Source organism: Schistocerca nitens, chromosome 5 (assembly GCF_023898315.1).
Source record: "Schistocerca nitens isolate TAMUIC-IGC-003100 chromosome 5, iqSchNite1.1, whole genome shotgun sequence".
Lineage (NCBI taxonomy): Eukaryota > Metazoa > Arthropoda > Insecta > Orthoptera > Acrididae > Schistocerca > Schistocerca nitens.
In genome coordinates, this window is record NC_064618.1 from 411,014,153 (window position 1) to 411,041,705 (window position 27,553).

The following is a 27,553-nucleotide window of genomic DNA, read 5'->3' on the forward strand; positions in this document are numbered from 1 at the left end:
AATAAGCACAATGTGTCGTCTTACTGAGTTCTCTCTCCATAAGGTTTGCAATGATTGTAAGTGCAAATGGGAATGAACTAAGTTATTTTAGGAGTTACAAAGTGTGCTTATTCCATTTAAAGTTTTCATCAATATTGATACCTAAGAATTTCGAAGTTTCAATCCTGCGTATTTCCTCACACTGTGTTAAACATCATTCGTGTAGTACCTCTAGATGTGCGGAATTGAATATGTTGTGTCGTTTTAAAATTGAGAGTGAGACCTTACACAGAAAACCAGTCAATGATACTTTAAGAACATGTTTACCATTTCTTCTGTTTCTATATGTATACTTGGATTGATTATAAAACTAGTGTCATCCACAAAGAGAGCTAATTCTGCATTTCTGCATTGTATGTTAGACAGAAGTGCATTTACACATGTGAGGAACAGTAATGGATCTAAGATTGAGCCTTGAGGAATCCCATATGATTTCTCCTCAGTCATAAGTATCTCCTCTGGCTGCATTGTATGAATTACTAATAACTAACAAGGGAAACTCCATGCCATAATAGCCCATCAAAAACTGAAAAAGATCAAGCACGAAAACAGGAAGAAGGCGTACTGAACTGTGAAAAAAGGAGCAAAATATAAATTGTGAAGATCAAAATTTGCAAAGTCGAGAGAATTGGAAGGACAAAGGAATGGTTGTGTAGTTACATTGTTGGTCTGCAAAGCAGATCCGTCTTCAAATTCCCCTGCCTTCCCCCCCCCCCCCTCCCACACACACACACACACACACACACACACACACACACACACACACACACACAACACAGGTATATAATTATGAACTGTCTGTCCACTCACTGATGTGTCCGTTCTCCTTCTCTGGTCTTGGCAGTTGTCATACTATAAATCAGTTATAGAATGTCATGTGGCAAGAATACAATACTGTTCACAAGTAAATGTGATGAATAATGAGAGCAAGCAAGATGCTGCATAGACCTCACAGAAATGAAAACAACAAATATAAAACAAAGGAATCAAAGAGCCAAAACTACCAAAACGGAACGCAAGAGTCATGACGTGTTGTACTTTGGCAGAACAAATAGGAGGTTTGTACATCTGGAGGTTCCTTTCTCCAACAAACAGATATTGCACCATGACACACACACACACACACACACACACACACACACACACATTTGAATACAGCAAACACATAACACATAAGTCAGTGACCAGATGGACAGTTCATAATTTCATGAAAAAAGGGCAGGGGTGCACAAGGGAGATCAGAACATGGATCTACCCCTTCGCAGTCCAATGCCATAACCACATAACCATGATGCCAGGGTTATTCATACTCGTGCAATGTTGTACATCTTGAGCTTGGACTGTTCACTGTTTCTATTTTGCTTCTTTTTACAGTTCAGTATACCTCCTTCCTGTTTTCATGCCTGATCCGAGTTCAGTTTTTGATGGGTTATCCAATGGACCTTCTCACCACTAAATCTGATGGGGGGGGGGGGGGGGGGGTTGCGATGTAGAGTTTCCCTTGTAAATAAAAATTTCTGCACTCCTTTAATTAAGTGCACCATCAATACCATAAAAACTCAGATTAACACAAGGAGACTGTGATTCACACAGTCAAATGCCTTAGGCAGGTCTCATAAAATAACAACTGGCACTATTTTGTTATTTAATAGTTGTAAAATTTGGTTGTACGTAATCTGAAGTCCACTACTTCTGAATTAGAGTCCTGTATGCTAACCAGTTCAACAATTCACTCCCTCTGAAAGTGATCCAGTAATCGCTGCACCACTTCACCCAGTCTGCCATCTGACAATGACAGTAAATGCTGTTGTGCTCATGGTTTATAGTATTCTTGATATTACTTGCCCCTTTGGGGCGTAGGCTACAAGAAAAGTCAAAGCAATTACTTAGAAACTGTCTTGGTGAGTATAGATTGAGCAAAACTTCACTACATATACATGTATAAACCACTGTCAAGTGCGTGGCAGAAAGTACGTCCCATTGTACCACTTATTAGGATTTCTTACTACTCCATTCACATATGTAGAGTGGGAAACGTTTTAGTAGACTTTCTTGGGATAGTTTACATCTATCTTAAAGGGTCTGAGAGCTCAGTTTCTTCAGCATCTCTGTGACACTCTCCTGATGGTCAAACAAGTCTGTTAACATGCATTTTATACACTGAAGAGCCAAATAAACTGGTATACCTGCATAATATCATGTATGACCCCCAGGAACGTGCAGAAGTGCCGCAAGATGATGTGGCAAGGACTCGAATAATGTCTGAAGTAGTGCTGCAGGGAATTGACATCCTGAATCCTACAGGGGTCCATAAATCTGTAAGAGTACAACAAGGGTGGAGATCTCTTCTGAACAGCACATTGAAAGGCATCCCAAATACACTCAATAATGTTCCTGTCTGGTGAGTTTGGTGGCCAGAGGAAATGTTTCAACTCAGAAGTGTGTTCCTGGAGCCACTCTGTAGCAATGCTGGGCATGTGGAGTGTCACTCTCTCCTGCTGGAATTGCCCAAGTCCGTCGGAATGCACAATGGGCATGAGTGGATGCAGGTGATCAGACAGAATGCTTACGTAGTGCACCTGTCAGTCGTATCTAGATGTATCAGGGGTCCCACATCACTCCAACTGCACATGCCCCACACCATTACAGAGCCCCTGCCAGCTTGAACAGTCCCCTGCTGACATGCGGGTCCATGGATTCATGAGGTTATCTCTATAGCCGTACACGTCCTGCCACTTGATACAATTTGAAACGAGACTCGCCTTACCAGGCAACATGTTTCCAGTCCTCAACAGCCCAATGACGGGTGTTAACGAGCCCAGGTGAGGTGCAAAGCTTTGTGTTGTGCTGTCAGCAAGGGTACACGTGTGAGCTTTTGGCTCTGAAATCCCATATCGATGATGTTTCATTGACTGTTCTGTATGCTGACACTTGATGATGGCCCAGCATTGAAATTTGCAGCAATTTGTTGATGGGTTGCACTTCTGTCAATTTGAACGATTTCTTCCATTGTCATTGACCATGTTCTTGCAGGATCTTTTTCTGGCTGCAGCAATGTTGGAGATTTGATGTTTCACTGGAATCCTGATAATCACAGTACACTAGTGAAATGGTCATATGGGAAAATCCCTACTTCATTGCCACCTCAGAGATGCTGTGTCTCATTGCTCATGTGCCAACTATAGCACCATGTTCACACTCAGTTAAATCCAAATAACCTGCCATTGTATCAACAGTAACTGATCTAACAACTGCGGCAGACACTTGTTGTCTTAATAGAAATTGCCAACTGCAGTGCTGTATTCTGCCGGTCTACAGATCTCTAAATTTGAATAAGCATGCCTATACCAGTTTCTTTGGTGCTTCAGTGTATATTCAATACCCAATGTTATTACTATTTGGTACAGAATCCACATACTTGAGCAGTATTCTAGAATGGATTGCATGATTGATTTGTAAGCAATCTCCCTTGTAAACCGATTGCACTTCCCCAGTATTATATCAATAAACCAAAATCTACCACCTGCTTTACCTATGACTGGGCCTATGTGATGATTCCATTTCATATTGTTACAGTGTATTACATACAAAGGTTTGTATGGGCTGGCCAATTCCAGCAGTGACTCATTGAAGTTACAGTCCTAGGGTACTACACTTTTTTGTTTCATGAAGTGTACAATTTTACATTTCTGAACACTTCACACAAGTTGTCAATCCTTGTACTGCTCTGAAATATTCTCAAGGTTTGACTGAACAATTCTGCATCTTCTTTTAGTCATTGCAGATAACTGCATCATCTGCAAAAAGTCTGAGGTTACTATTAATACTGTCTGTAAGCTCATTGACACACATCAGGAGCAGCAAGGGTCCCAACACACTTCCCTGGGGCACATCTGAAGTTAATCTACATCTGATGACTATCTATGCAAGGTAACATGCTACATCCTGCCCACCAAAAAGTCATCAAATTTCACTTGAAATCCCATATGGTTGTACTTTTGATAATAAGCATAGGTGTCAAACTCTTTCCAGAATTCAAGAAATACTGTAGCTACTTGACTGCCTTGTCTCACATGATTGATATTTCTGGAATCAATGCTGGTTGACATGGAGAAGATCATTCTGTTTGAGATAGTTCATTATGTTTGAGCTTAGAATATGTTTGAAGATTCTACAAGAAAACGATGTCAAAGATATGGGATGGTAGTTTGTGAATCACTTCTGTTAACCTTTTTGTAGACCCTGGGCTTTCTTCGAACTGCTGGGCATGAGTTTTTGTTAAACGGATCTCTGATACACTATAGTTAGAAGAAGGGATACATCTGCTGCAAAGTCAGTATAGAATCTGAAAAAAATTCCTTTGTGCACTGGAACTTTGTTCAGTTTCAAAAAATGCAGCTGTACCTTGACATTAAAGAAACCAACATTTATTTCACTCATCTTTTCAGTGGTAGAGGGATTAAACTGGGGCAATTTTCTTGAGTTTTCCTTTTTAAAAGAACATTTGAAAACAGAGTAAAGCATTTCAGCTTTTGGTTGGAATCGCAGACACTGATTTACTATGAAATAACTTATCCAAAACACTCTTACCACTAACTTATGAAAATATAGTCCCCAAAATATTGACATTCATTGCAATAGGTGAAAGTATCATCTGTTCAGTTTATTTTTAAATTAACTATAATGCGGGTAAAAACACACAAATATCGATACAATAGAAATGAGTTCTTCTGAACAGGTATTTGACAGACTACATAAGCCAAATATAGTTTAATTCAGTGACCCCAGCATTCAACATACTAAGCCTAAAATATCTGATAGGCAATCTGGATCATAAATTTGACAATATTAGAGAAGGAAAGTTGCTACTCACCATATAACTGAGATGGTGAGTCGCGATAGGCACAACAAAAAGATTCACACAATTACAGCTTTCGGCCATTACAGCCTTTGTCAGCAACACACACACACACACACACACACACACACACACACACACACACACATATCTGCAGTCTCAGACACTGAAACAACACTGCGAGCAGCAGCACCAGTGCATGATGAGAGTGGCGACTGGGTGGTGGTAAGGAGGAGGCTGGGGTGGGGTGGGGCAGTGCCTATCACAATTCAGCATCTCCACTATATGGTGAATAGCAACTTTCCTTCTCTAATACTGTTGCATTCCATCCTGGATTTTCCATTGTTGGATCATAAATTTAATTGTTACAGACTAATTTTTTGTATCAATTTTATGTTACTAATATTTGCCTCTTTTTCAGCTAATGATTGTCTGTCTGACAGGCGGTCAGTATTGGAAGAACAGAAAGCTGGCAGTGATAAACTGTATGTGCCAGAGTGCACTCCTGATGGGCGCTTTCAGAAAATACAATGCTACAATTCAACAGGTTTGCTTATATTCATATTTTTCTCGATGCTTTAAAATGTGGAGATACGAATTAATTTTGTATAATATTTATTTTCTAATTAAATAAGTCTGCTGAAAAGTCTGTAAATAATAAAGGCATTACTCTTCAGCTTACATAGGGTATTCCTGTTATTATAAAGTAACTACAGTACTTCTTTAAACTTCCCTTTAGCCACCAAACAATTATTGTGGGTAAAACTTAATTGTGGCCATCACAGACAACAGACAAAGTTAGAAAGGAACAGTTCGGCAGCAAAGACACAAGTTAGAAAACGATAAGGAAATGTACTGCATGATGAGGACCATTAAAACCTAACAAAGCAACTGGAACATGACATCACAGGAATACAGAACCATTTTCAGGAATAAATATAAATAAAAATAATACAATATTGTATCCTACCCAACATGTATGTACATTTGTAGATGGTGCAAATAAAAGTTCTGATTGATAGGTAGTGTTGTATTGTCATATTCAATTAAATATTTCACACAGAATGTGACATCTTTCATGTTGTTAATTATGATACCATATGCAGGTTATTGTTGGTGTGTTCATGAAGACAGCGGCAAGCCAATACCAGGAACACCTGTGAAAGATCAGATACCAAAATGTGATGCAGTTCCTGCTCCAAGGAGGCCAATGAATGGTAATGATGTTAGAGTAAGGCATAAATAAAATAAGTTCAATGTGTTTCACAAGTAATTTTAAAATTGGTGTACTTTGATTTAGGTTGTTCTGAGCCCCGTAAGCAGTTGTTCCTTAAAGAGCTTATGGACATGATGTCAAAGAAAATGATATCTGCAAGGAACAGGACCAGTCAGGAAAGGTAATAAACAACACATCTTAGTATATTACCTCACTATGTTCAGCAGTGTGTGTGTGTGTGTGTGTGTGTGTGTGTGTGTGTGTGTGTGTGTGTGTGTGTGTGTGTGTGTGTGTGTGTGTGTGTTTCCTAATGCATCCCCCAGTTTTTTACTCTTTTTGTAAGGGTTAGAAAACTAAATAGCAAAGGAAATAATTTGTTGTCCTGTCAGTATATTTTAAATGAAAAATGACTTGTGTAAAGCCTAAGGCAGCCACACTCTAAAGATTTATAAAGATTATTTTTGGATCAATTATGAATGTAAGTAGTTATCTGTAGAATCTAGCATTTAAAGAAGTTAGAGAGCATTCAAATAACAAAGTAAAGTTAAAGTGTAAGTACCCTTGACTGAAAACTTTTTTAAGTACCATCTCAATTATGTATGTCCTCATAATCAAAGAATAATGAATTGTCTAAAGTTTCCCACTACACAATTGACACAAAGCATTGGAACAAGATAACTGGCATTCTACGAATTGGGGCATGGATGTCAGATCCCTTAATCCGGCAGGTAGGTTAGAAAATTTAAAAAGAGAAATGGATAGGTTAACGTTAGATATAGTGGGAATTAGTGAAGTTTGGTGGCAGGAGGAACAAGACTTCTGGTCAGGTGAATACAGGGTTATAAATACAAAATCGAATAGGGGTAATGCAGGAGTAGGTTTAATAATGAATAAAAAAATAGGAGTGTGGGTAAGCTACTAAAAACAGCATAGTGAACACATTATTGTGGCCAAGATAGATACAAAGCCCATGCCTACCACAGTAGTACAAGTTTATATGCCAACTAGCTCCGCAGATGATGAAGAGATTGATGAAATGTATAATGAGATAAAAGAAATTATTCAGATAGTGAAGGGAGATGAAAATTTAATAGTCATGTGGGATTGGAATTCGACAGTAGGAAAAGGAAGAGAAGGAAATGTAGTAGGTGACTATGGAATGGGGGTAAGAAATGAAAGAGGAAGCTGCCTGATAGAATTTTGCACAGAGCACAACTTAATCATAGCTAACACTTGGTTCAAGAATCGTGAAAGAAGGTTGTATACATGGAAGAGGCCTGGAGATACTGGAAGGTTTCAGATAAATTATAAAATGTTAAGACAGAGATTTAGGAATCAGGTTTTAAATTGTAAGACATTTCCGGGGGCAGATGTGGACTCTGACCACAATCTATTGGTTATGAACTGTAGATTAGAACTGAAGAAACTGCAAAAAGGTGGGAATTGAAGGAGATGTGACAGGCAAAATACCCTCAGGCTTCAAAAAGAATATAATAATTCCAATCCCAAAGAAAGCAGGTGTTGACAGATGTAAAAATTACCGAACTATCAGTTTAATAAGCCACAGCTGCAAAATACTAACATGAATTCTTTACAGACGAATGGAAAAACTGGTAGAGGCCGACCTCGGGGAAGATCAGTTTGGATTCTGTTGAAACGTTGGAACATGTGAGGCAATACTGACCTTATGACTTATCTTAGAAAATAGATTAAGGAAAAGCAAACCTACATTTCTAGCATTTTTAGACTTAGAGAAAGCTTTTGACAATGTTGACTGAAATACTCTCTTTCAAATTCTGAAGGTGGCTGGGGTAAAATACAGGGAGCAAAACGCTATTTACAATTTGTACAGAAACCAGATGGCAGTTATAAGAATCGACGGGCATGAAAGGGAAGCAGCGGTTGGGAAGGGATTGAGACAGGGTTGTAGCCTATTCCCAATGTTATTCAATCTGTATATTGAACAAGCATTAAAGGAAACAACCACTGGACTCGCATTCGGAAGGACGACGGTTCAATCCTGTCTCCGGCCATCCTGATTTAGGTTTTCCGTGATTTCCCTAAATCGTTTCAGGCAAATGTTGGGATGGTTCCTTTGAAAGGGCACGGCCGATTTCCTTCCACATCCTTCCGTAACCCGAACTTGCGCTCCGTCTCTAATGACCTCGTTGTCAACGGGACGTTAAACACTAATCTCCTCCTCCTCCGTAAAGGAAACAAAAGAAAAATTCAGAATAGGAATTGAAATCCATGGAGAAGAAATAAAAACTTTGAGGTTTGCTGATGACATCGTGATTGTCAGAGACAGCAAAGAACCTGGAAGAGCAGTTGAACGGAATGGACAGTGTCTTGAAAGAAGGATATAAGATGAACATCAACAAAAGCAAAAAGAGGATAATGGGATGTAGTCAAATTAAATCGGGCGATGCTGCAGGAATTAGATTAGGAAATGAGACACCTAAAGTAGGAAAGGAGTTTTGCTATTAGGGGTGCAAAATAACTGTTGGTTGAAGTAGAGAGGATGTAAAATGTAGACTGGTAATGGCAAGGAAAGCATTTCCGAAAAAGAGAAATTTGTTAACATCGAGTATAGATTTAAATGTCAGGAAGTCTTTTCTGAAAGTATTTGTATGTAGTGTAGCCATGTATGGAAGTGAAATGCAGATGATAAATAGCTTGGACAAGAAGAGAATAGAAGTTTAAAAAATGTGGTGCTACAGAAGAATGCTGAAGATTAGACGGGTAGGTCACATAACTAATGAAGAGGTATTGAATAGAATTGGGGAGAAGAGAGATTTGTGGCACAACTTGATTAGAAGAAGGGATTGGTTGGAAGGACACATTCTGAGGCATCAAGGGATCACAAATTTAGTATTGGATGCCAGTGTGGAAGGTAAAAATTGCAGAGGGAGACCAAGGGATGAATACACTAAGCAGATTCAGGAGGATGTAGGCTGCAGTAGGTACTGGGAGATGAAGAAGCTTGCACAGGATAGAGTAGCATGGAGAGCTGCATCAAAGCAGTCTCTGGACTGAAGACAACAGCAACATCCTCTCAGGTTCAGTAGGTGAAGAGATCTCTCTCATACCCTGTATATCAATGGCCACAACAAATTTAGCCATTCATTTTAAGTGACTTCAGTTCCCAATGAAGGTTTCATTTGTAGTAACAATAAATAAGACTCATGGTCAGAGGAGGGGGGGGAGTTCAGGGTAGATATATATCCAATACCCATAAATATTTAGTAATGGCAAAGTATTGCCAGGTTCACTAGTACTTAATATTACAATAATACCACAGTTTAAAAATGTGTCTTACTACAACTTTTAGATACATAGGGTAGATTGTACTTTTATATGTGAACTATACGTGGAGGGTGCATATGAAAGCCTGTTAGTTACCTAAATGTCTGGAGTAGATGCATGGTTTATATCAAGGCTTATTTACTTACCTAGATGTCTGGAGTCTTATCAGTTTATATATATATATATATAGAGGGGAAACATTCCACCACGTAGGAAAAATATATCTAAAAACAAAGATGATGTGACTTACCAAATGAAAGTGCTGGCAGGTCGACAGACACACAAACATACACACAAAATTCAAGCTTTCGCAACAAACTGTTGCCTCATCAGGAAAGAGGGAAGGAGAGGGAAAGACGAAAGGATGTGGGTTTTAAGGGAGAAGGTAAGGAGTCATTCCAATCCCGGGAGCGGAAAGACTTACCTTAGGGGGAAAAAAGGACGGGTATACACTCGCACACACACATATCCATCCACACATATACAGACACAAGCAGACATCTCACAAGCAGTCATATTTAAAGACCTTATATGACCTTTAAATATGTCTGCTTGTGAGATGTCTGCTTGTGTCTGTATATGTGTGGATGGATATGTGTGTGTGTGAGAGTGTATACCCGTCCTTTTTTCCCCCTAAGGTAAGTCTTTCCACTCCCGGGATTGGAATGACTCCTTACCTTCTCCCTTAAAACCCACATCCTTTCATCTTTGTTTGTGTGTCTGTCGACCTGCCAGCACTTTCATTTGGTAAGTCACATCATCTTATATATATATATATATATATATATATATATATATATATATATATATATATATATATATATATATATATATATAAAGATGATGTGACTTACCAAACGAAAGCGCTGGCACGTCGATAGACACACAAACATACACACAAAATTCAAGCATTCGCAACAGGGGGAAAAAAGGACAGGTATACACTCGCGCGCGTGCGCACACACACACACACATATCCAGCCACACATATACAGACACAAGCAGACATATTTAAAGACAAAGAGTTTGGGCAGAGTTGTCAGTCGAGGTGGAAGTGAAGAGGCAAAGATGATGTTGAATGACAGGTGAGGTATGAGTGGCAGCAACTTGAAATTAGCAGAGATTGAGGCCTGGTGGGTAATGGGAAGAGAGGATATATTGAAGAGCAAGTTCCCATCTCCGGAGTTCGGATAGGTTGGTGTTGGTGGGAAGTATCCAGATAACCTGGACAGTGTAACACTGTGCCAAGATGTGCTGGCCGTGCACCAAGGCATGTTTAGCCACAGGGTGATCCTCATTACCAACAAACACTGTCTGCCTGTGTCCATTCATGCGAATGGACAGTTTGTTGCTGGTCATTCCCACATAGAATGCATCACAGTGTAAGCAGGTCAGTTGGTAAATCACATGGGTGCTTTCACATGTGGCTCTGCCTTTGATCGTGTACACCTTCCGGGTTACAGGACTGGAGTAGGTGGTGGTGGGAGGGTGCATGGGACAGGTTTTACACCAGGGACGGTTACAAGGATAGGAGCCAGAGGGCAGGGAAGGTGGTTTGGGGATTTCATAGGGATGAACTAACAGGTTACGAAGGTTAGGTGGACGGCAGAAAGACACTCTTGGTGGAGTGGGGAGGATTTCATGAAGGATGGAGCTCATTTCAGGGCAGGATTTGAGGAAGTCGTATCCCTGCTGGAGAGCCACATTCAGAGCCTGGTCCAGTCCCGGAAAGTATCCTGTCACAAGTGGGGCACTTTTGTGGTTCTTCTGTGGGGGATTCTGGGTTCGAGGGGATGAGGAAGTGGCTCTGGTTATTTGCTTCTGTACCAGGTCGGGAGGGTAGTTGCGATATGCGAAAGCTGTTGTCAGGTTGTTGGTGTAATGGTTCAGGGATTCTGAACTGGAGCAGATTCGTTTGCCACGAAGACCTAGGCTGTAGGAAAGGGACCGTTTGATGTGGAATGGGTGGCAGCTGTCATAATGCAGGTACTGTTGCTTGTTGGTGGGTTTGATGTTGACGGACGTGTGAAGCTGGCCATTGGACAGGTAGAGGTCAACGTCAACGTCAAGGAAAGTGGCATGGAATTTGGAGTAGGACCAGGTGAATCTGATGGAACCAAAGGAGTTGAGGTTGGAGAGGAAATTCTGAAGTTCTTCTTCACTGTGAGTCCAGATCATGAAGATGTCATCAATAAATCTGTACCAAACTTTGGGTTGGAAGGCCTGGGTAACCAAGAAGGCTTCCTCTAAGCGACCCATGAATAGGTTGGCGTACGAGGGGGCCATCCTGGTACCCATGGCTGTTCCCTTTAATTGTTGGTATGTCTGGCCTTCAAAAGTGAAGAAGTTGTGGGTCAGGATGAAGCTGGCTAAGGCGATGAGGAAAGAGGTTTTAGGTAGGGTGGCAGGTGATCGGCATGAAAGGAAGTGCTCCATCGCAGCGAGGCCCTGGACATCCGGAATACTTGTGTATAAGGAAGTGGCATCAATGGTTACAAGGATGGTTTCCGGGGGGTTACAGATTGGGTAAGGATTCCAGGCATTTGAGAAAGTGGTTGGTGTCTTTGATGAAGGATGAGAGACTGCATGTAATGGGTTGAAGGTGTTTGATCTACGTAGGCAGAGATCCGTTCTGTGGGGGCTTGGTAACCAGCTACAATGGGGCGGCCGGGATGATTGGGTTTGTGGATTTTAGGTAGAAGGTAGGGGTGCGGGGTGTCGGTGGGGTCAGGAGGTTGATGGAGTCAGGTGAAAGGTTTTGCAGGGGGCCTAAGGTTCTGAGGATTCCTTGAAGCTCCGCCTCGACATCGGGAATGGGGTTACCATGGCAAACTTTGTATGTGGTGTTGTCTGAAAGCTGATGCAGTCCCTCAGCCACATACTCCTGACGATCAAGTACCACGGTCGTGGAACCCTTGTCTGCCGGAAGAATGACGATGGATCGGTCAGCCCTCAGATCACGGATAGCCTGGGCTTCAGCAGTGGTGATGTTGGGAGTAGGATTAAGGTTTTTTAAGAAGGATTGAGATGCAAGGCTGGAAGTCAGCAATTCCTGGAAGGTTTGGAGAGGGTGATTTTGAGGAAGAGGAGGTGGGTCCCGCTGCTACGGAGGATGGAACTGTTCCAGGCAGGGTTCAATTTGGATGGTGTCTTGGGGAGTTGGATCATTAGGAGTAGGATCATTAGGAGTAGGATTAGGATCATTTTTCTTCGTGGCAAAGTGATATTTCCAGCAGGTAGTACGAGTGTAGGACAGTAAATCTTTGATGAGGGCTGTTTGGTTGAATCTGGGAGTGGGGCTGAAGGTGAGGCCTTTGGATAGGACAGAGGTTTCGGATTGGGAGAGGCGTTGTGGTTCCAGGTTGTGTTGATTGGAATTTTGAGGTTTTGGAGGGAGTGGAGCTGGAAGTGGGAGATTGAGTAGATGGGAGAGAATGGGTTGGTGTGCACTGAGAGGAGGTTGAGGTTTGCTGGAAAGGTTGTGAAGGGTGAGTGAGTTGCCTTTCCGGAGGCGGGAAACCAGGAGATTGGATAGTATTTTGAGGTGGAGTGTGGCATGCTGTTCTAATTTACGGTTGGCCTGTAGGAGGATGCTCTGAACAGCCGGTGTGGATGTGGGAGAGGAAAGATTAAGGACTTTTATTAGGATAGGAGTTGACGGGTGTGTTCATTGGCTGAGTTGATGTGTAGGTGAAGGATTAGGTGGGTGAGGGCAATGGTTTGTTCAGTTTGGAACTGGTATAGGGACTGATGGAAAGAAGGGTTGCAGCCAGAGATGGGAACTTTAAGTATGAGGCCTTTGGGGGTAATGCCAAATGTCAGACAAGCCTGAGAAAATAGAATATGGGAGCGTAATCTGGCTAGGGCGAAGGCATGTTTGCGGAGGGAATGTAAATAAAACTTAATGGGGTCGTTGTGGGGGTGTTGTGAGAGTGACATGGTATTAGAAGGTGGAAAGTGTAACATGAGGCTGAAATGAAAATGAAAATAAAAATGTATGGGGAGAGATAAAGGTGGACTGGAAAGAAACTGGAGATCTGGTGTGAAAAAAGGTGAGAAGGTGTTGGTTACAGCTGTGATATGTTGGACTTGAGTTGGTTGACAACGATGTGCACAAAGGTTAGGTGGTTGTGTTGCCGCCAAAACACGTTAAAGGACGGAGAAATTCGGGAAAATTTCGAAAAAACTGCGTGTAATATATTAAAAGGAGTGGTTTTGTGGTGGCAGATTATGAAAATGAGGCTAACAATTGTCTGACGAAGAAATAATGACGTTAAAACCTGTGTGAAGCGGATAAAAATTATCAGTGATGTGGGAAAAACGGAAATGGAAATAAAGCGAAAGTTATTAGAACCAGCCGAAATGGTTGTTTAAAAGGTGAAAGGAACTGTTTGTGAACTAGAAATGGTGGATTTTATAGCGGCGGTAGTGTTGAAAGCGGTAAAAAAATTTTTTTGGTTATGGTTTGGAAGTGGGTTACGTATTATTAAGTATATATAGGCGGGATAAAATTGTATAGCAGATTACGGTAAAAAGGAGAAGGTGAATACAAAGTGAAACTACTGGCAAAAACAGAAAGAGAATATAAGACGACAGAAAAGATTTCGAAATGCAACAGTGACAATAACAAACGTAATTGTTGGGTTCAAATTACTGATATCAATATAATAGAGGGAAACATTCCACGTGGGAAAAATATATCTAAAAACAAAGGTGATGTGACTTACCGAATGAAAGCGCTGGCAGGTTGATAGACACACAAACACACACACAAAATTCAAGCTTTCGCAACAAACTGTTGCCTCATCAGGAAAGAGGGGAAGGAGAGGGAAAGACAAAAGGATGTGGGTTTTAAGGGAGAGGGTAAGGAGTCATTCCAATCCCGGGAGCGGAAAGACTTACCTTAGGGGGAAAAAAGGACAGGTATGCACTCGCGCGCGCGCACACACACACATATCCATCCACACATATACAGACACAAGCAGACACATTTAAAGACAAAGAATTTGGGCAGAGATGTCAGTCGAGGCGGAAGTGAAGAGGCAAAGATGATGTTGAACGACAGGTGAGGTATGAGTGGCGGCAACTTGAAATTAGCGGAGATTGAGGCCTGGTGGGTAACGGGAAGAGAGGATATATTGAAGAGCAAGTTCCCATCTCCGGAGTTTGGATAGGTTGGTGTTGGTGGGAAGTATCCAGATAACCCGGATGGCGTAACACTGTGCCAAGATGTGCTGGCCGTGCACCAAGGCATGTTTAGCCACAGGGTGATCCTCATTACCAACAAACACTGTCTGCCTGTGTCCATTCATGTGAATGGACAGTTTGTTGCTGGTCATTCCCACATAGAATGCATCACAGTGTAGGCAGGTCAGTTGGTAAATCACGTGGGTGCTTTCACATGTGGCTCTGCCTTTGATCGTGTACACCTTCCGGGTTACAGGACTGGAGTAGGTGGTGGTGGGAGGGTGTATGGGACAGGTTTTACACCGGGGGCAGTTAAAAGGATAGGAGCCAGAGGGCGGGGAAGGTGGTTTGGGGATTTCATAGGGATGAACTAACAGGTTACGAAGGTTAGGTGGACGGCAGAGAGACACTCTTGGTGGAGTGGGGAGGATTTAAATTAGAACAGCATGCCACCCTCCACCTCAAAAAACTATCCAATCTCCTGGTTTCCCGCCTCCGGAAAGGCAACTCACTCACCCTTCACAACCTTTCCAGCAAACCTCAACCTCCTCTCAGTGCACACCAACCCAGTCTCTCCCATCTACTCAATCTCCCACTTCCAGCTCCACTCCCTCCAAAACCTCAAAATTCCAATCAACACAACCTGGAACCACAACGCGCTAATTCAGTAGTTAACCTTTCCTCCAAACCTCTCTCCCAATCCAAAACCTCTGTCCTATCCAAAGGCCTCACCTTCAGCCCCACTCCCAGATTCAACCAAACAGCCCTCATCAAAGATTTACTGTCCTACACTCGTACTCTCTGCTGGAAATATCACTTTGCCACGAAGAAAAATGATACTAATCCTACTCCTAATGATCCTACTCCCCAAGACACCATCCAAATTGAACCCTGCCTGGAACAGTTCCATCCTCCATCGCAGCGGGACCCACCTCCTCTTCCTCAAAATCACCCTCTCCAAACCTTCCAGGAATTGCTGACTTCCAGCCTTGCAATTCAATCCTTCTTAAAAAACCTTAATCCTACTCCCAACATCACCACTGCTGAAACCCAGGCTATCTGTGATCTGAAGGCTGACCGATCCATCGTCATTCTTCCGGCAGACAAGGGTTCCACGACCGTGGTACTTGATCGTCAGGAGTATGTGGCTGAGGGACTGCATCAGCTTTCAGACAACACCACATACAAAGTTTGCCATGGTAACCCCATTCCCGATGTCGAGGCGGAGCTTCAAGGAATCCTCAGAACCTTAGGCCCCCTGCAAAACCTTTCACCTGACTCCATCAACCTCCTGACCCCACCGACACCCCGCACCCCTACCTTCTACCTAAAATCCACAAACCCAATCATCCCGGCCGCCCCATTGTAGCTGGTTACCAAGCCCCCACAGAACGGATCTCTGCCTACGTAGATCAACACCTTCAACCCATTACATGCAGTCTCCCATCCTTCATCAAAGACACCAACCACTTTCTCGAATGCCTGGAATCCTTACCCAATCTGTTACCCCCGGAAACCATCCGTGTAACCATTGATGCCACTTCCTTATACTCAAATATTCCGCACATCCAGGGCCTCGCTGCGATGGAGCACTTCCTTTCACGCCGATCACCTGCCACCCTACCTAAAACCTCTTTCCTCATCGCCTTAGCCAGCTTCATCCTGACCCACAACTTCTTCACTTTTGAAGGCCAGACATACCAACAATTAAAGGGAACAGCCATGGGTACCAGGATGGCCCCCTCGTACGCCAACCTATTCATGGGTTGCTTAGAGGAAGCCTTCTTGGTTACCCAGGCCTTCCAACCCAAAGTTTGGTACAGATTTATTGATGACATCTTCATGATCTGGACTCACAGTGAAGAAGAACTTCAGAATTTCCTCTCCAACCTCAACTCCTTTGGTTCCATCAGATTCACCTGGTCCTACTCCAAATTCCATGCCACTTTCCTTGACGTTGACGTTGACCTCTACCTGTCCAATGGCCAGCTTCACACGTCCGTCAACATCAAACCCACCAACAAGCAACAGTACCTGCATTATGACAGCTGCCACCCATTCCACATCAAAAGGTCCGTTCCCTACAGCCTAGATCTTCGTGGCAAACGAATCTGCTCCAGTCCGGAATCCCTGAACCATTACACCAACAATCTGACAACAGCTTTCGCATATCGCAACTACCCTCCCGACCTGGTACAGAAGCAAATAACCAGAGCCACTTCCTCATCCCCTCGAACCCAGAATCCCCCACAGAAGAACCACAAAAGTGCCCCACTTGTGACAGGATACTTTCCGGGACTGGACCAGACTCTGAATGTGGCTCTCCAGCAGGGATACGATTTCCTCAAATCCTGCCCTGAAATGAGCTCCATTCTTCATGAAATCCTCCCCACTCCACCAAGAGTGTCTTTCTGCCGTCCACCTAACCTTCGTAACCTGTTAGTTCATCCCTATGAAATCCCCAAACCACCTTCCCTGCCCTCTGGCTCCTATCCTTGTAACCGTCCCCAGTGTAAAACCTGTCCCATGCACCCTCCCACCACCACCTACTCCAGTCCTGTAACCCGGAAGGTGTACACGATCAAAGGCAGAGCCACATGTGAAAGCACCCACGTGATTTACCAACTGACCTGCCTACACTGTGATGCATTCTATGTGGGAATGACCAGCAACAAACTGTCCATTCGCATGAATGGACACAGGCAGACAGTGTTTGTTGGTAATGAGGATCACCCTGTGGCTAAACATGCCTTGGTGCATGGCCAGCACATCTTGGCACAGTGTTGCACCATCCAGGTTATCTGGATACTTCCCGCCAACACCAACCTATCCGAACTCCGGAGATGGGAACTTGCTCTTCAATATATCCTCTCTTCCCGTTACCCACCAGGCCTCAATCTCCGCTAATTTTAAGTTGCCGCCACTCATACCTCACCTGTCATTCAACATCATCTTTGCCTCTTCACTTCCGCCTCGACTGACATCTCTGCCCAAACTCTTTGTTTTTAAATATGTCTGCTTGTGTTTGTATATGTGTGGATGGATATGTGTGTGTGTGTGCGCGCGCGAGTGTATACCTGTCCTTTTTTCCCCCTAAGGTAAGTCTTTCTGCTCCCGGGATTGGAATGACTCCTTACCCTCTCCCTTAAAACCCACATCCTTTTGTCTTTCCCTCTCCTTCCCTCTTTCCTGATGAGGCAACAGTTTGTGCGAAAGCTTGAATTTTGTGTGTGTGTTTTTGTTTGTGTGTCTGTCGACCTGCCAGCACTTTCATTTGGTAAGTCACATCATCTTTGTTTCATATATATATACTTTGTAGATGCTTTTAATTTATTATTGGTATGTTTGAAGATACATGAAATATTTGTGAGTATGTGTTCAGAAGGATTTGAGCTGAAACATACTAGTATAAAAGAGAAGATTAGGATTTTAATGTTCCATCAGTGTCAAGTCATAAGGGGCAGAGCACATGCTCGGATAGGGGAAGGACAAGAAAAAAAATCTGGTTTTTCCATTTCGAAACAATCATCTTGACATATGCTTTGATTTTGGGAAATCATGGAAGAGCTAAATCTGGGTGGTCAGGCAAGAATTTAAAACACCATCCTCGATAATGCATCTTTGGAGTCTTACCATAAAGACTTTGGTAGAACTATTCTTGAATATCCCTCATCAATTAAGAATCTTAGAATTGTGCACTCGATCACAAGTTTATTAATTCAGATTGACAGTTTTGTGAGAATGCTACTTGAAATACAATGGGAAACATGTTATGCATCATTGAGGATTTCCTTGGAATTCCAAGAGTGCACATTCAAATTTCAGTATTATGCCAAACTTGCTCAGTGAAATAGCCATCTAACCGAGGGTAAAAATGAGACCGAGTGTCAGTATGCAACAATAATATCAAAGGGTGTAATATTAGATGATGTGTAAATTCAAGAGACAGTGAACAGTCTCCAAGAAATGAGTACACAAATGCACAAATGTGACCACAAGATGGGATGGCTGCCATCTTATCTACAGGGCTGTACTGACTCTCACAGCTTGATTAAGAATGTTACCTCAACTTGGAATACTGTGATTGGTATTGACCTGTCTGTGCCAACAGTTTGGCAACCTCTGATGTTGACTTGTTTGATGACATGAACTACAAAGCATTGGCTTCCATTGTCCAGAAGTTATGAAGGCCTCTGACTGCAGTAGGTACTTGAGTACCATCACTTGCACACTGAGTGATGAAATGTAATGTTTTCAGATGAACCCTGTTTTAACCTGCATTACAGCAATCGCTACACACAATTTAAATTCCATAATGGTGATCACAATCTGCCAACCTATAATCTGAACAGCAAGTAATAAATGAGGGAGATTTTAAAGGCCTAGGAACTTGCACTTCTTCAGGAAGCATCATATTCCACATTTCAGCAGAATCATACCCTCCCACATTTTGCAAGGGATATGCAAACCATCTTGATAGAATGTGTGCCACTACCCCCGGGTCTACACATTCAGTATGATGTGCGCCGTACAAAACATGTCTGGCGTATGGTTGGTCAGAAAGATATACGAGGGTTATTCCAAAAGTAAGGTCCGGTTATAAAAAAAAAATCAAAACTAAAATGTTTTTTCAAAACAATTGTTTTATTTACATTCCTTACATCTTTATCTATTTTTCTACATAACTTCCATACGTATTTAAACATTTGTCACATCGTTCTACAAGCTTTTGAATGCCCATGTTATAGAAATCGGCCGCCTGTGACGATAACCAGTCCTTAACTGCTTCTTTCACTTCATCATCTGTGTCGAAGCGCTTGCCGCCGAGAAACTCCTTTAAGTAACGGAACAGGTGGAAATCACTTGGCGCCAGGTCCGGACTGTAAGGAGGATGGTCCATCTGTTCCCATCCAAATTTCTTGATCAGAGCATGCGTTTCATTTGCAGTGTGGGGTATGGCATTGTCATGCAACAACAAGATTCCAGACGACAAAAGACCACGTCACTTATTCTGGATTGCACGTCGAAGTTTAGTCAGGGTAGCGCAGTAGGCGGCTTTATTAATCGTTGTTCCTCTCTCCATAAAGTCGACTAACAATACTCCACGTCTATCCCAGAACACAGTCGCCATAACCTTACGTGTTGAGATTGTCTGCTTTGCCTTGACCTTGACTGGCGATGACGTGTGACGCCATTGCATTGACTGACGTTTAGACTCTGGAGTGATGTGAGAAACCCATGTCTCATCCCCTGTGACAACATGGTCTAAAAGACTGTCACCTTCCTTATGATATCGCTCCAAAAAATCAAGAGCAAAAGCCATTCTTTTCATTCGTTGGGGCTCAGTAAGCAGCCTGGGAACCCAACGGGCACACAATTTGTGAAACTTCAAATGTTCAGACACAATTCTGTACAAAGTTGTTCTACTCACATTCGAAAAATGCATCTCTACGTCTGTAATAGTGAATCGGCGATCTTCACGAATTTTTTTGTCAACCGCATTGACCAAATCGTCTGAAATCACTGATGGTCGGCCACACCGTGGTTCATCGTGCACATTATCCCGTCCTTCATTAAAAGCTCGCACCCACTTGCGCACTTTACTGTCGCTCATTATGTTAGGACCGTACACTTCAGTAATCTGCCGATGGATTTCCGCCGCTGAATTGTTTCTTGCAGACAAAAACCGTATCACTGCCCTTACTTCACAATCGGCGGGCTGATCAATTGTCTTAAACATTGTAAAGTGACACTGTGAACTACACTCAGCAACAGTAACAAAGCGAATGGCGGCGTTTGACGCGCAAGGCTTGCCGGGAGTCGGCGCGCATGCGTGTTTTGTCATTGGCGCCAAATTTCAATAGTTACGGCGAATCGGACCTTACTTTTGGAATAACCCTCGTAGCTTGTCATCCAGCAACCACTATTGATGTTTTGTCGGCTTGTAAACAAACCATATAAAAAGAGTGCTCTAAGGACATGTTCATATCCTCTGTGATTCCATGCCATGATGTTTAGGGGCTCTAATTGCAGTAGGTAGTGACTTCACACCATACAGAATTAATACCAATCATAAATGCAGTGCCATGTACACAACATCGTGATACAAAGTTTAATTGCATGGTATTTCAAACATTTATTGTGTTACTTCGTTCCATACATATGTCTTCGAATGAGCATGATGGTAAAATCTGAGCATTTGACAGGTTTACTGCCAGTCATTTATGTGATACACTATTTACAAATCAACCAGAAAAGGGTAGGGGTGAGTAGTGGCTTGGCTTTGGTACACAATGTATCCTCCATCCACACACTCCAAGGTGTCTTATAGTGCATAAATGTAAATAAGGGTTTTCAAAAATGGTGAGTTTGAAATAATAAAGCATGTATAGGTAAACTGGTCCCTTCCTGAAAAATGCATCCAAATCATTATTTCCTAGAAACATGAATATGCAAATCTTTAGGAAATGGGGGCTTATAAAGTTCCCTCTTTAAAAAATTCATTGGATTAATCTGAACTTCAAACATTTACAAACACATTTTAAATTGAGTCACTTAAGACTGGGCTTTCTCAGAAATACCCCTGTTTATCTACATATGTCTCATTAACCAATCACTCTGCACCTGCTGTAGATAACTCTTTGAGTTGTAAGCTTACAAGGCATACTGCCTTTTAAAAAAAGTAGGGTACACTTATCTATGAGAGTTAAATAATGTATCAGTGTTCTTAAAAGCTCCAGAAAGAAATACTTTCTAAATTGTTTCTAGAACAAGTTACCAATTGTACCTTTGATTTTGTGACTATTATAAATAAGTTTTATACTTTTTACGGTACCTATGACTACTGAGCAATTAAATAGAAAATATTCAAGTAATCAAACCAGAAAAACATCATATATGGATAACATGGCTCAACTAATAAAATGGTAGTAAGAGTATAGGGGGATGAAATTTAAGTGGGTGATAAGTCTGAAGATTTTTTTTTTTTTGTTCTGCAGCCAATCTCGACCCTTGCTACCATCATCACCAGAAGAGGAAATTGCTGTGTGGAATTTCAATGCACTTGATAAGAATAAAAGCAAGGTAAGTATACATTTAAATCATTACAAACTCATAATTCATACATCTGGCTTTTTTCCCTTTTCTCTTACAGGTCAACTAAGAACTAGGTGTAAGCTGCTTATTCAACTTTGTTTCCTCCAATACTAATCTGCCTTCTCTTCTGCTATTCATTTTCTTCTTGTTGGTGTTCTTGATACATTTTCTCTTGAAACCTTCTCACTTCGTAATTATGTTTCTATAATTTGATCTATCTTCAATTTTTGGTTATTTGTTCCACAACGAGCTTTTATTGGCAATTGTTATTTATACCAGTTTGCATCAAATAGTCATGCACTTTGAATGAAAAGGAGAATATTTCTTAGTCTGGAACAGAGATGAAAACAGTATTAACGAAGTTTATTTTCTATAGTGATGGTACATATCACACAATAATGTGTGTCATTTTTAGTGTTACCTGCAAAATATTTTGTGTACAGCTTTCCAAAGTACTGTTGTGTTTGTTTCACTTTAATTGATGAACTAGATATTGTGTAGCATCATAAAATTGTTTCAAACATTTTACTGTCAATGTAAACTTATTAAGCCATTTAAGGTTCATAAGGTGTATAACAGACTAGTGTGTCAAGAACCAAAAGCAGATCCAACTGAAAACAGAATAACCAAATATTGCAACATCTGGTATGAACATATACGAAGAATGGACAGTAAACAACTTCCCAAACTAGCCTCAGCTTACAAACTGGCAGCAGTAAGAGACAATCCATGAAGGTGGAATAGGCTTAGTGCCTAAACCATGAAATGTAGGTGAAGATCAAGAATAAGTGGTCTGATCCTTCACTTTCAACTGTTAAAAAAATGTTTGATTTTGAACATGCTGTACTTCTCGTTAACATGATTATCTTGAATGACATTCCAAAGCTGCAACCAGAGATGAAAACAGCCAGAAAGTCCACAATATGATCTGGATGGTCAATAATTAAAAATATATGAAATAGCTGACACCATATCAGAAAAGTGTCAACAGACTACGAGGTCATTCTGAGCAAGATAGGCTCTCATTTTGTGTGCTGACCAACGACAAATACTAAGATAAATTACTTGGTACTGTTCCAACATTTTAAAAAGAATCGTAAGTATTTTGTACAGCAATCTGTTACAGTGGGCACCACTTAGGTCTACTGCTGCATTTTAAAACAAAACAGTAATCAAAGCAGTGGGAAGGATTAAGTCTAGCAATGAGGAACATACTAATCAGTCATCCTCAACCCTCTCAAAGTGGCATTCTGGTGCTAACCCAAGGTGTGAAATACACTCTTTTAACTTTCAGCCACACCTACACCCAACCACTTGTAACATGAAAGATCCAGGTATCTCCCCTATGCACTCTCACAGCATGTCATCCTCCAGACCCATCAGGGGCAGGGCCTTCAGGGAAAACAATCGTATCATATACCAACTCTGCTGTAATTTCTGTACAGTCTTGTACATGAGCATGCCCACCAATCAGCTGTCCACCAGGAGGAATGGTCACCACCAAATTGAGACCAGGAGCAGAGTTGACCATCCATTGGCAGAACATGCTCCTGAACCCAACAGCTCAACTTAAATGGCTGCTTCACAAACTATGCCATCGGTATCCCAAACGCTCTCCTCCATATCAGCTTCTCTGAACTACACAAATGGGATTTTCCTTACAACACATACTTCTACCCAGTAATCCTCCTAGCCTCAACCTTTGCTAGCTACCACTCCACACTTATCTCCAACACTGTCCCCATTATACCCACTCACTCATTCTACTCTCATTTCTGCTTTCTCATTCTTCCTCTGTTCTATCTTCCCTTTCCAGTTCACTCGTTCACGCCATTGTACATCCCACAGAAATCCCTTTGCCTTCACCAGACAAAGCTCACCAGTGCAATATCCCTAGCCAGTGGGATTACTGGTTTCGCCTCTCACCAGTTAGCCTTCCTGCCTTCATTCATTCATTCATTCATTCCACCCTCCATAACCATTTTTGCCTCCATTTTCCCTTGCTCAGTCCACTTACTACAAACCTTCACACCAGTCAAGCTGCAGTGCCAGTACAATGTTATCAACCTGTACTAGTTATATTTGAAGGAGGATGTTGAATGCTTAACAGTGTTTCCAGTCGTGTGCATTAGTTTATCAACCTCTTAATGCTTCGAGTATAAGGGGGAGTGTCACCTTTACTCCTTTTATTATCTATATTCTCTCAAAGACTTCCCATTAACAAATTTTAATAATTTTTGTTATCTTCAGTTGTACTTGAATAATGTTCACAGATTTAAGAATGCTGATGCAGAAGTATATTTATCTATAATAATTTGCTGTGAAAATACTAATTATCCAAAGTATACATGTAGATGAAAATTATTTTTCCAGAAGAGGTCAATGCTTAGTGAAGAAGCTTCAATCTTGAGTTTACAGTATCTGAATTTTCTAAGTGTCCTTGAAAGGTCACTGGAAGGGATGCTCCCCCCCCCCCCCCTCTCTCTCTCTCTCTCTCTCTGTCTGTCTGTCTGTCTGTCTGTCTCTCTCTCTCTCTCTCTCTCTCTCTCTGTCTGTCTGTCTGTCTCTCTCTGTCTGTCTCTCTCTCTCTCTCTCTCTCTCTCTGTCTCTGTCTCTCTCTCTCTCTCTCTCTCTCTCTCTCTCTCTCTCTCTCTCTCTCTCTCTCTGTCTCTCTCTCTCTCTATAAAAATTTCTGTGCCAAATGGGTCACATTCTTGTAGAGTTCTTAGAAGCAAAACTTTGAAGTAGTATAGAGTTGCCTTTAATGGCCAATTACTTCACATGAATGAATTGAAAATTGGTCAGCATTTCACTTTCTTGTTAAATGGCAGCAATAAGTAGGGTACTAAATAAATTTAAAAGAGTTAGAAAAATACACAAGCACACTTATTTACACAGATGTCTTCACCTAAGTAATTACAACATACTTCAGATAAATTTTTTGGTTTCCTAATGTTGAAGGCTAGATCGAGAAAAAATAAATTTTGAAATGGCATAATTTAATAGTGTTCTTTTTCCCTTTTTAATACAGGTCCTAGAGAGAAAGGAGTGGAAACACTTCCGAACAATGGTAACTGCCAACAAGCTGTTGCGGAAATGTGGTAAAAGATTTCCAAGATACTGCGACATCAATCTTGATAGGAAAATCAGTCTGACAGAGTGGCTGAACTGTTTAAGCAGCAGTGAAGAAAGCATTTGTAAGTTATTTCTTCCTTTATAGTATCAATTTTTCAAATCCAACAATCCAGTTCAGTCAAGAGATAGTGAGTCATAAAGTAGAAGTAAATTGGCAACATTACATGATGTGAACACTCAAACATCCCATGAGGGGATACTACAATGTTTGAGTATGCATTTACACATCAGAAAACTAAGATGTGGAACAGGATAAAGAGAGACAAAAATTGATATGACATTCATTGATGCACTTCATTCCAGTTTTCCCATTACAGCTCTTACTGGTATAAATATTGAACATAGTAACACCACAGTTTTTGAAAATCTGTGTATTTCAGTGGTAACTTTGGCTGGAAAATAAAATGCCAGTATCAGATTTATCCAATCACTGATTCAGATGTTCTCAAGGACCACTAATTGTGTACACAATGGGCATTTAGTGACACTCAAGGTTAAGTGTCAAGACATTCATATCCATTTTGGCTCAATATAATCATTCTTGGTACGTATTGTTATTGTTTGTGAAACGTGGATCCAGCATCATACTCCAGAAATCGAAAAGTAGTAGTCACAATTTGTTGCATACTTTTTCTACAGTCAAGAGCTGGTTCTACCTGAAATCCTGTGTCAGTAGTATCCTTTTCAATCTTCTGGCATATGAATGGGCTGATTTTTTTAACATTATTGGGAGTGGTGTGAATAATCCAATGTAGCTAAAGAAAATAGTTAAAGCCAGACTGCAGTGGAGAATTTCTGTCCTCAAGAGGACTTGATGATTTATGAAAGTTATTGACTGGTTTTGCACAAACAAGATAGCTTTAACTAGCCATGGGCAACCTTTGGTGGCTTGTGGGCTTGATTCACATACTTACATAAGCTAACAGGCCACTTTGTCATGTGACCCAACAGTGGCACTCCTAGCACATAAAGAAAAAACTATTGTGTCCATGGTTTGGTGCTAAGATGTCAAGCTTGCCAACACAATAAATTATACTCTGAATACATTTTTTCAAGAGAACAAGAATTTATTATACAACGAAAATCTCAAACTTTTTATCCAAACTGGAAATTGTTGTTTTAATTTTGTCTTCCCACAGTTGTTTTTTAGGCTGTTTTTGAGCAGTGTGTTTTGTAGAACAACGCCTTTTTATACTATATTCCTTCAAAAGAGATAGTCATTCACTACACAACATCTTTGTACGTGATAAAGAACTGGTGACATTCAAAATCTGTTTTTCTCTTCTTAACTCCAAGTAATTTTGTGAATAAAATCAGTAAAGGTGCGTGGAAAGACTTGTAAAACTAACAAACAAGTAACATAGAACTTTACAAGTGAATTGACAGCAAATAACTAGTTTGTTCATTAAGTTATGGCCCCTTGTTCAAATTACCATATTTCACAACTACTCACTAATTTTCATGCCAGTTTTGCCTACAACCAAAGTTTGCAATCTATCAATGTGTAGTGCAGATGAAGACAGTAAGTACTAAATAACATGTGTTTGTTGACGGCACTGATCCAGAGACCAAAATACTTCCCACACCTCTTCAAGGTAGTGAGCTGTTTCTCATAGTCTTCACATGCATATAACTTCGCTCTCTGACTAGGAGCATATTTCTCTTTGCTGTTCAGATGCAGTGGGGGCAAAATGGCATTGCACACAAGAGAGAAATCCAAAATTCATTGGTATGCGTCATGAGCTGCTAAATCAGAGAGAGCTGAGTGTCCGCAGCAATATCCAAAAATTCATTCTTGGTGGAGTGCAATATGTGCACCTCTCTCCCTTGCCCACAGATTTCTTCTGCAGGCCCTAATGAAACCAACTGAGGGCCACATCTGTCCTGCCAGTGCTTTAAATTTTCAGAAAACGTAGATCATCTAGTTTAGCACAGTGAAAAATATTCCACTACCTGTTAACCTGGTACACTAACAAGAAGTGATGAACAGGGTAGGAAATTCTGAGTTTTGGGTATGAATAAAATCTTGTGGGTTTTTGGGTTACATCATTTCGAATAAAACACTCAAGTTTCCGATGGCTCTCTGTGCCATCGTTGCCAGGAGTAAATAACTTCTGAATGCTAGGCCTGGCTCTGTTTCCCACTTATATAGGCATGATCGCAGCAACTGTCATCAACTTATATCTACATAGATATTCCACAAACCACTGTATGGTGCATAGTGAAGGATACACTGCAACACTACTAAGCATTTCCTTTCCTGTTCCGCTCGCAAATAGAGTGAGGGAAAGAAGACTGTCTGTATGCCTCCACATGAGCCCTAATTTCTCGTATCTTATCTTCATGGTCCTTGCGCACAATTTATGTTGGCGGCAATAGACTCATTTGGCAGTCATCTTCAAATGCCAGTTCTCTAAATTTTCTCAAGAGTGTGTCTCAAAAAGAACGTTACCTTCCCTCTAGGGATTCTTATTTGTGTTCATGAAGCATCTCTGCAACACTTACATGTTGTTCAAACTTACCGGTAACAAATTTAGCAGCCTTGCCTCTGAATTGATTCAAAGTCATCCTTCAGTCCAACCTGGTATGGATCCCAAACATTCGAACAGTACTCAAGAATAGGTCACACCAGTTTCCTATGTGATCTCCTTTACCGTTGAACCACTCTCGCCTAAAATTTTCCCAATAAACTGAAGTCGACCATTTGCCTTTTCTAC

General features: G+C 41.3%; 1 protein-coding gene across 3 annotated transcripts in view; it reads left to right on the plus strand.

Annotated features, from left to right (window-relative positions):
• Positions 1-27,553, plus strand: part of LOC126259995 (SPARC-related modular calcium-binding protein 2) — an 860,600-nt gene that overhangs the window by 819,873 nt on the left and 13,174 nt on the right. For all 3 annotated transcript variants that reach the window (XM_049957136.1, XM_049957139.1, XM_049957137.1), the window contains 5 exons: positions 5,319-5,444; positions 6,004-6,114; positions 6,198-6,294; positions 21,605-21,689; positions 24,733-24,898. In XM_049957136.1, the coding sequence (XP_049813093.1) occupies positions 5,319-5,444; positions 6,004-6,114; positions 6,198-6,294; positions 21,605-21,689; positions 24,733-24,898 (585 nt within the window). The remainder of the gene's footprint in view (positions 1-5,318; positions 5,445-6,003; positions 6,115-6,197; positions 6,295-21,604; positions 21,690-24,732; positions 24,899-27,553) is intronic.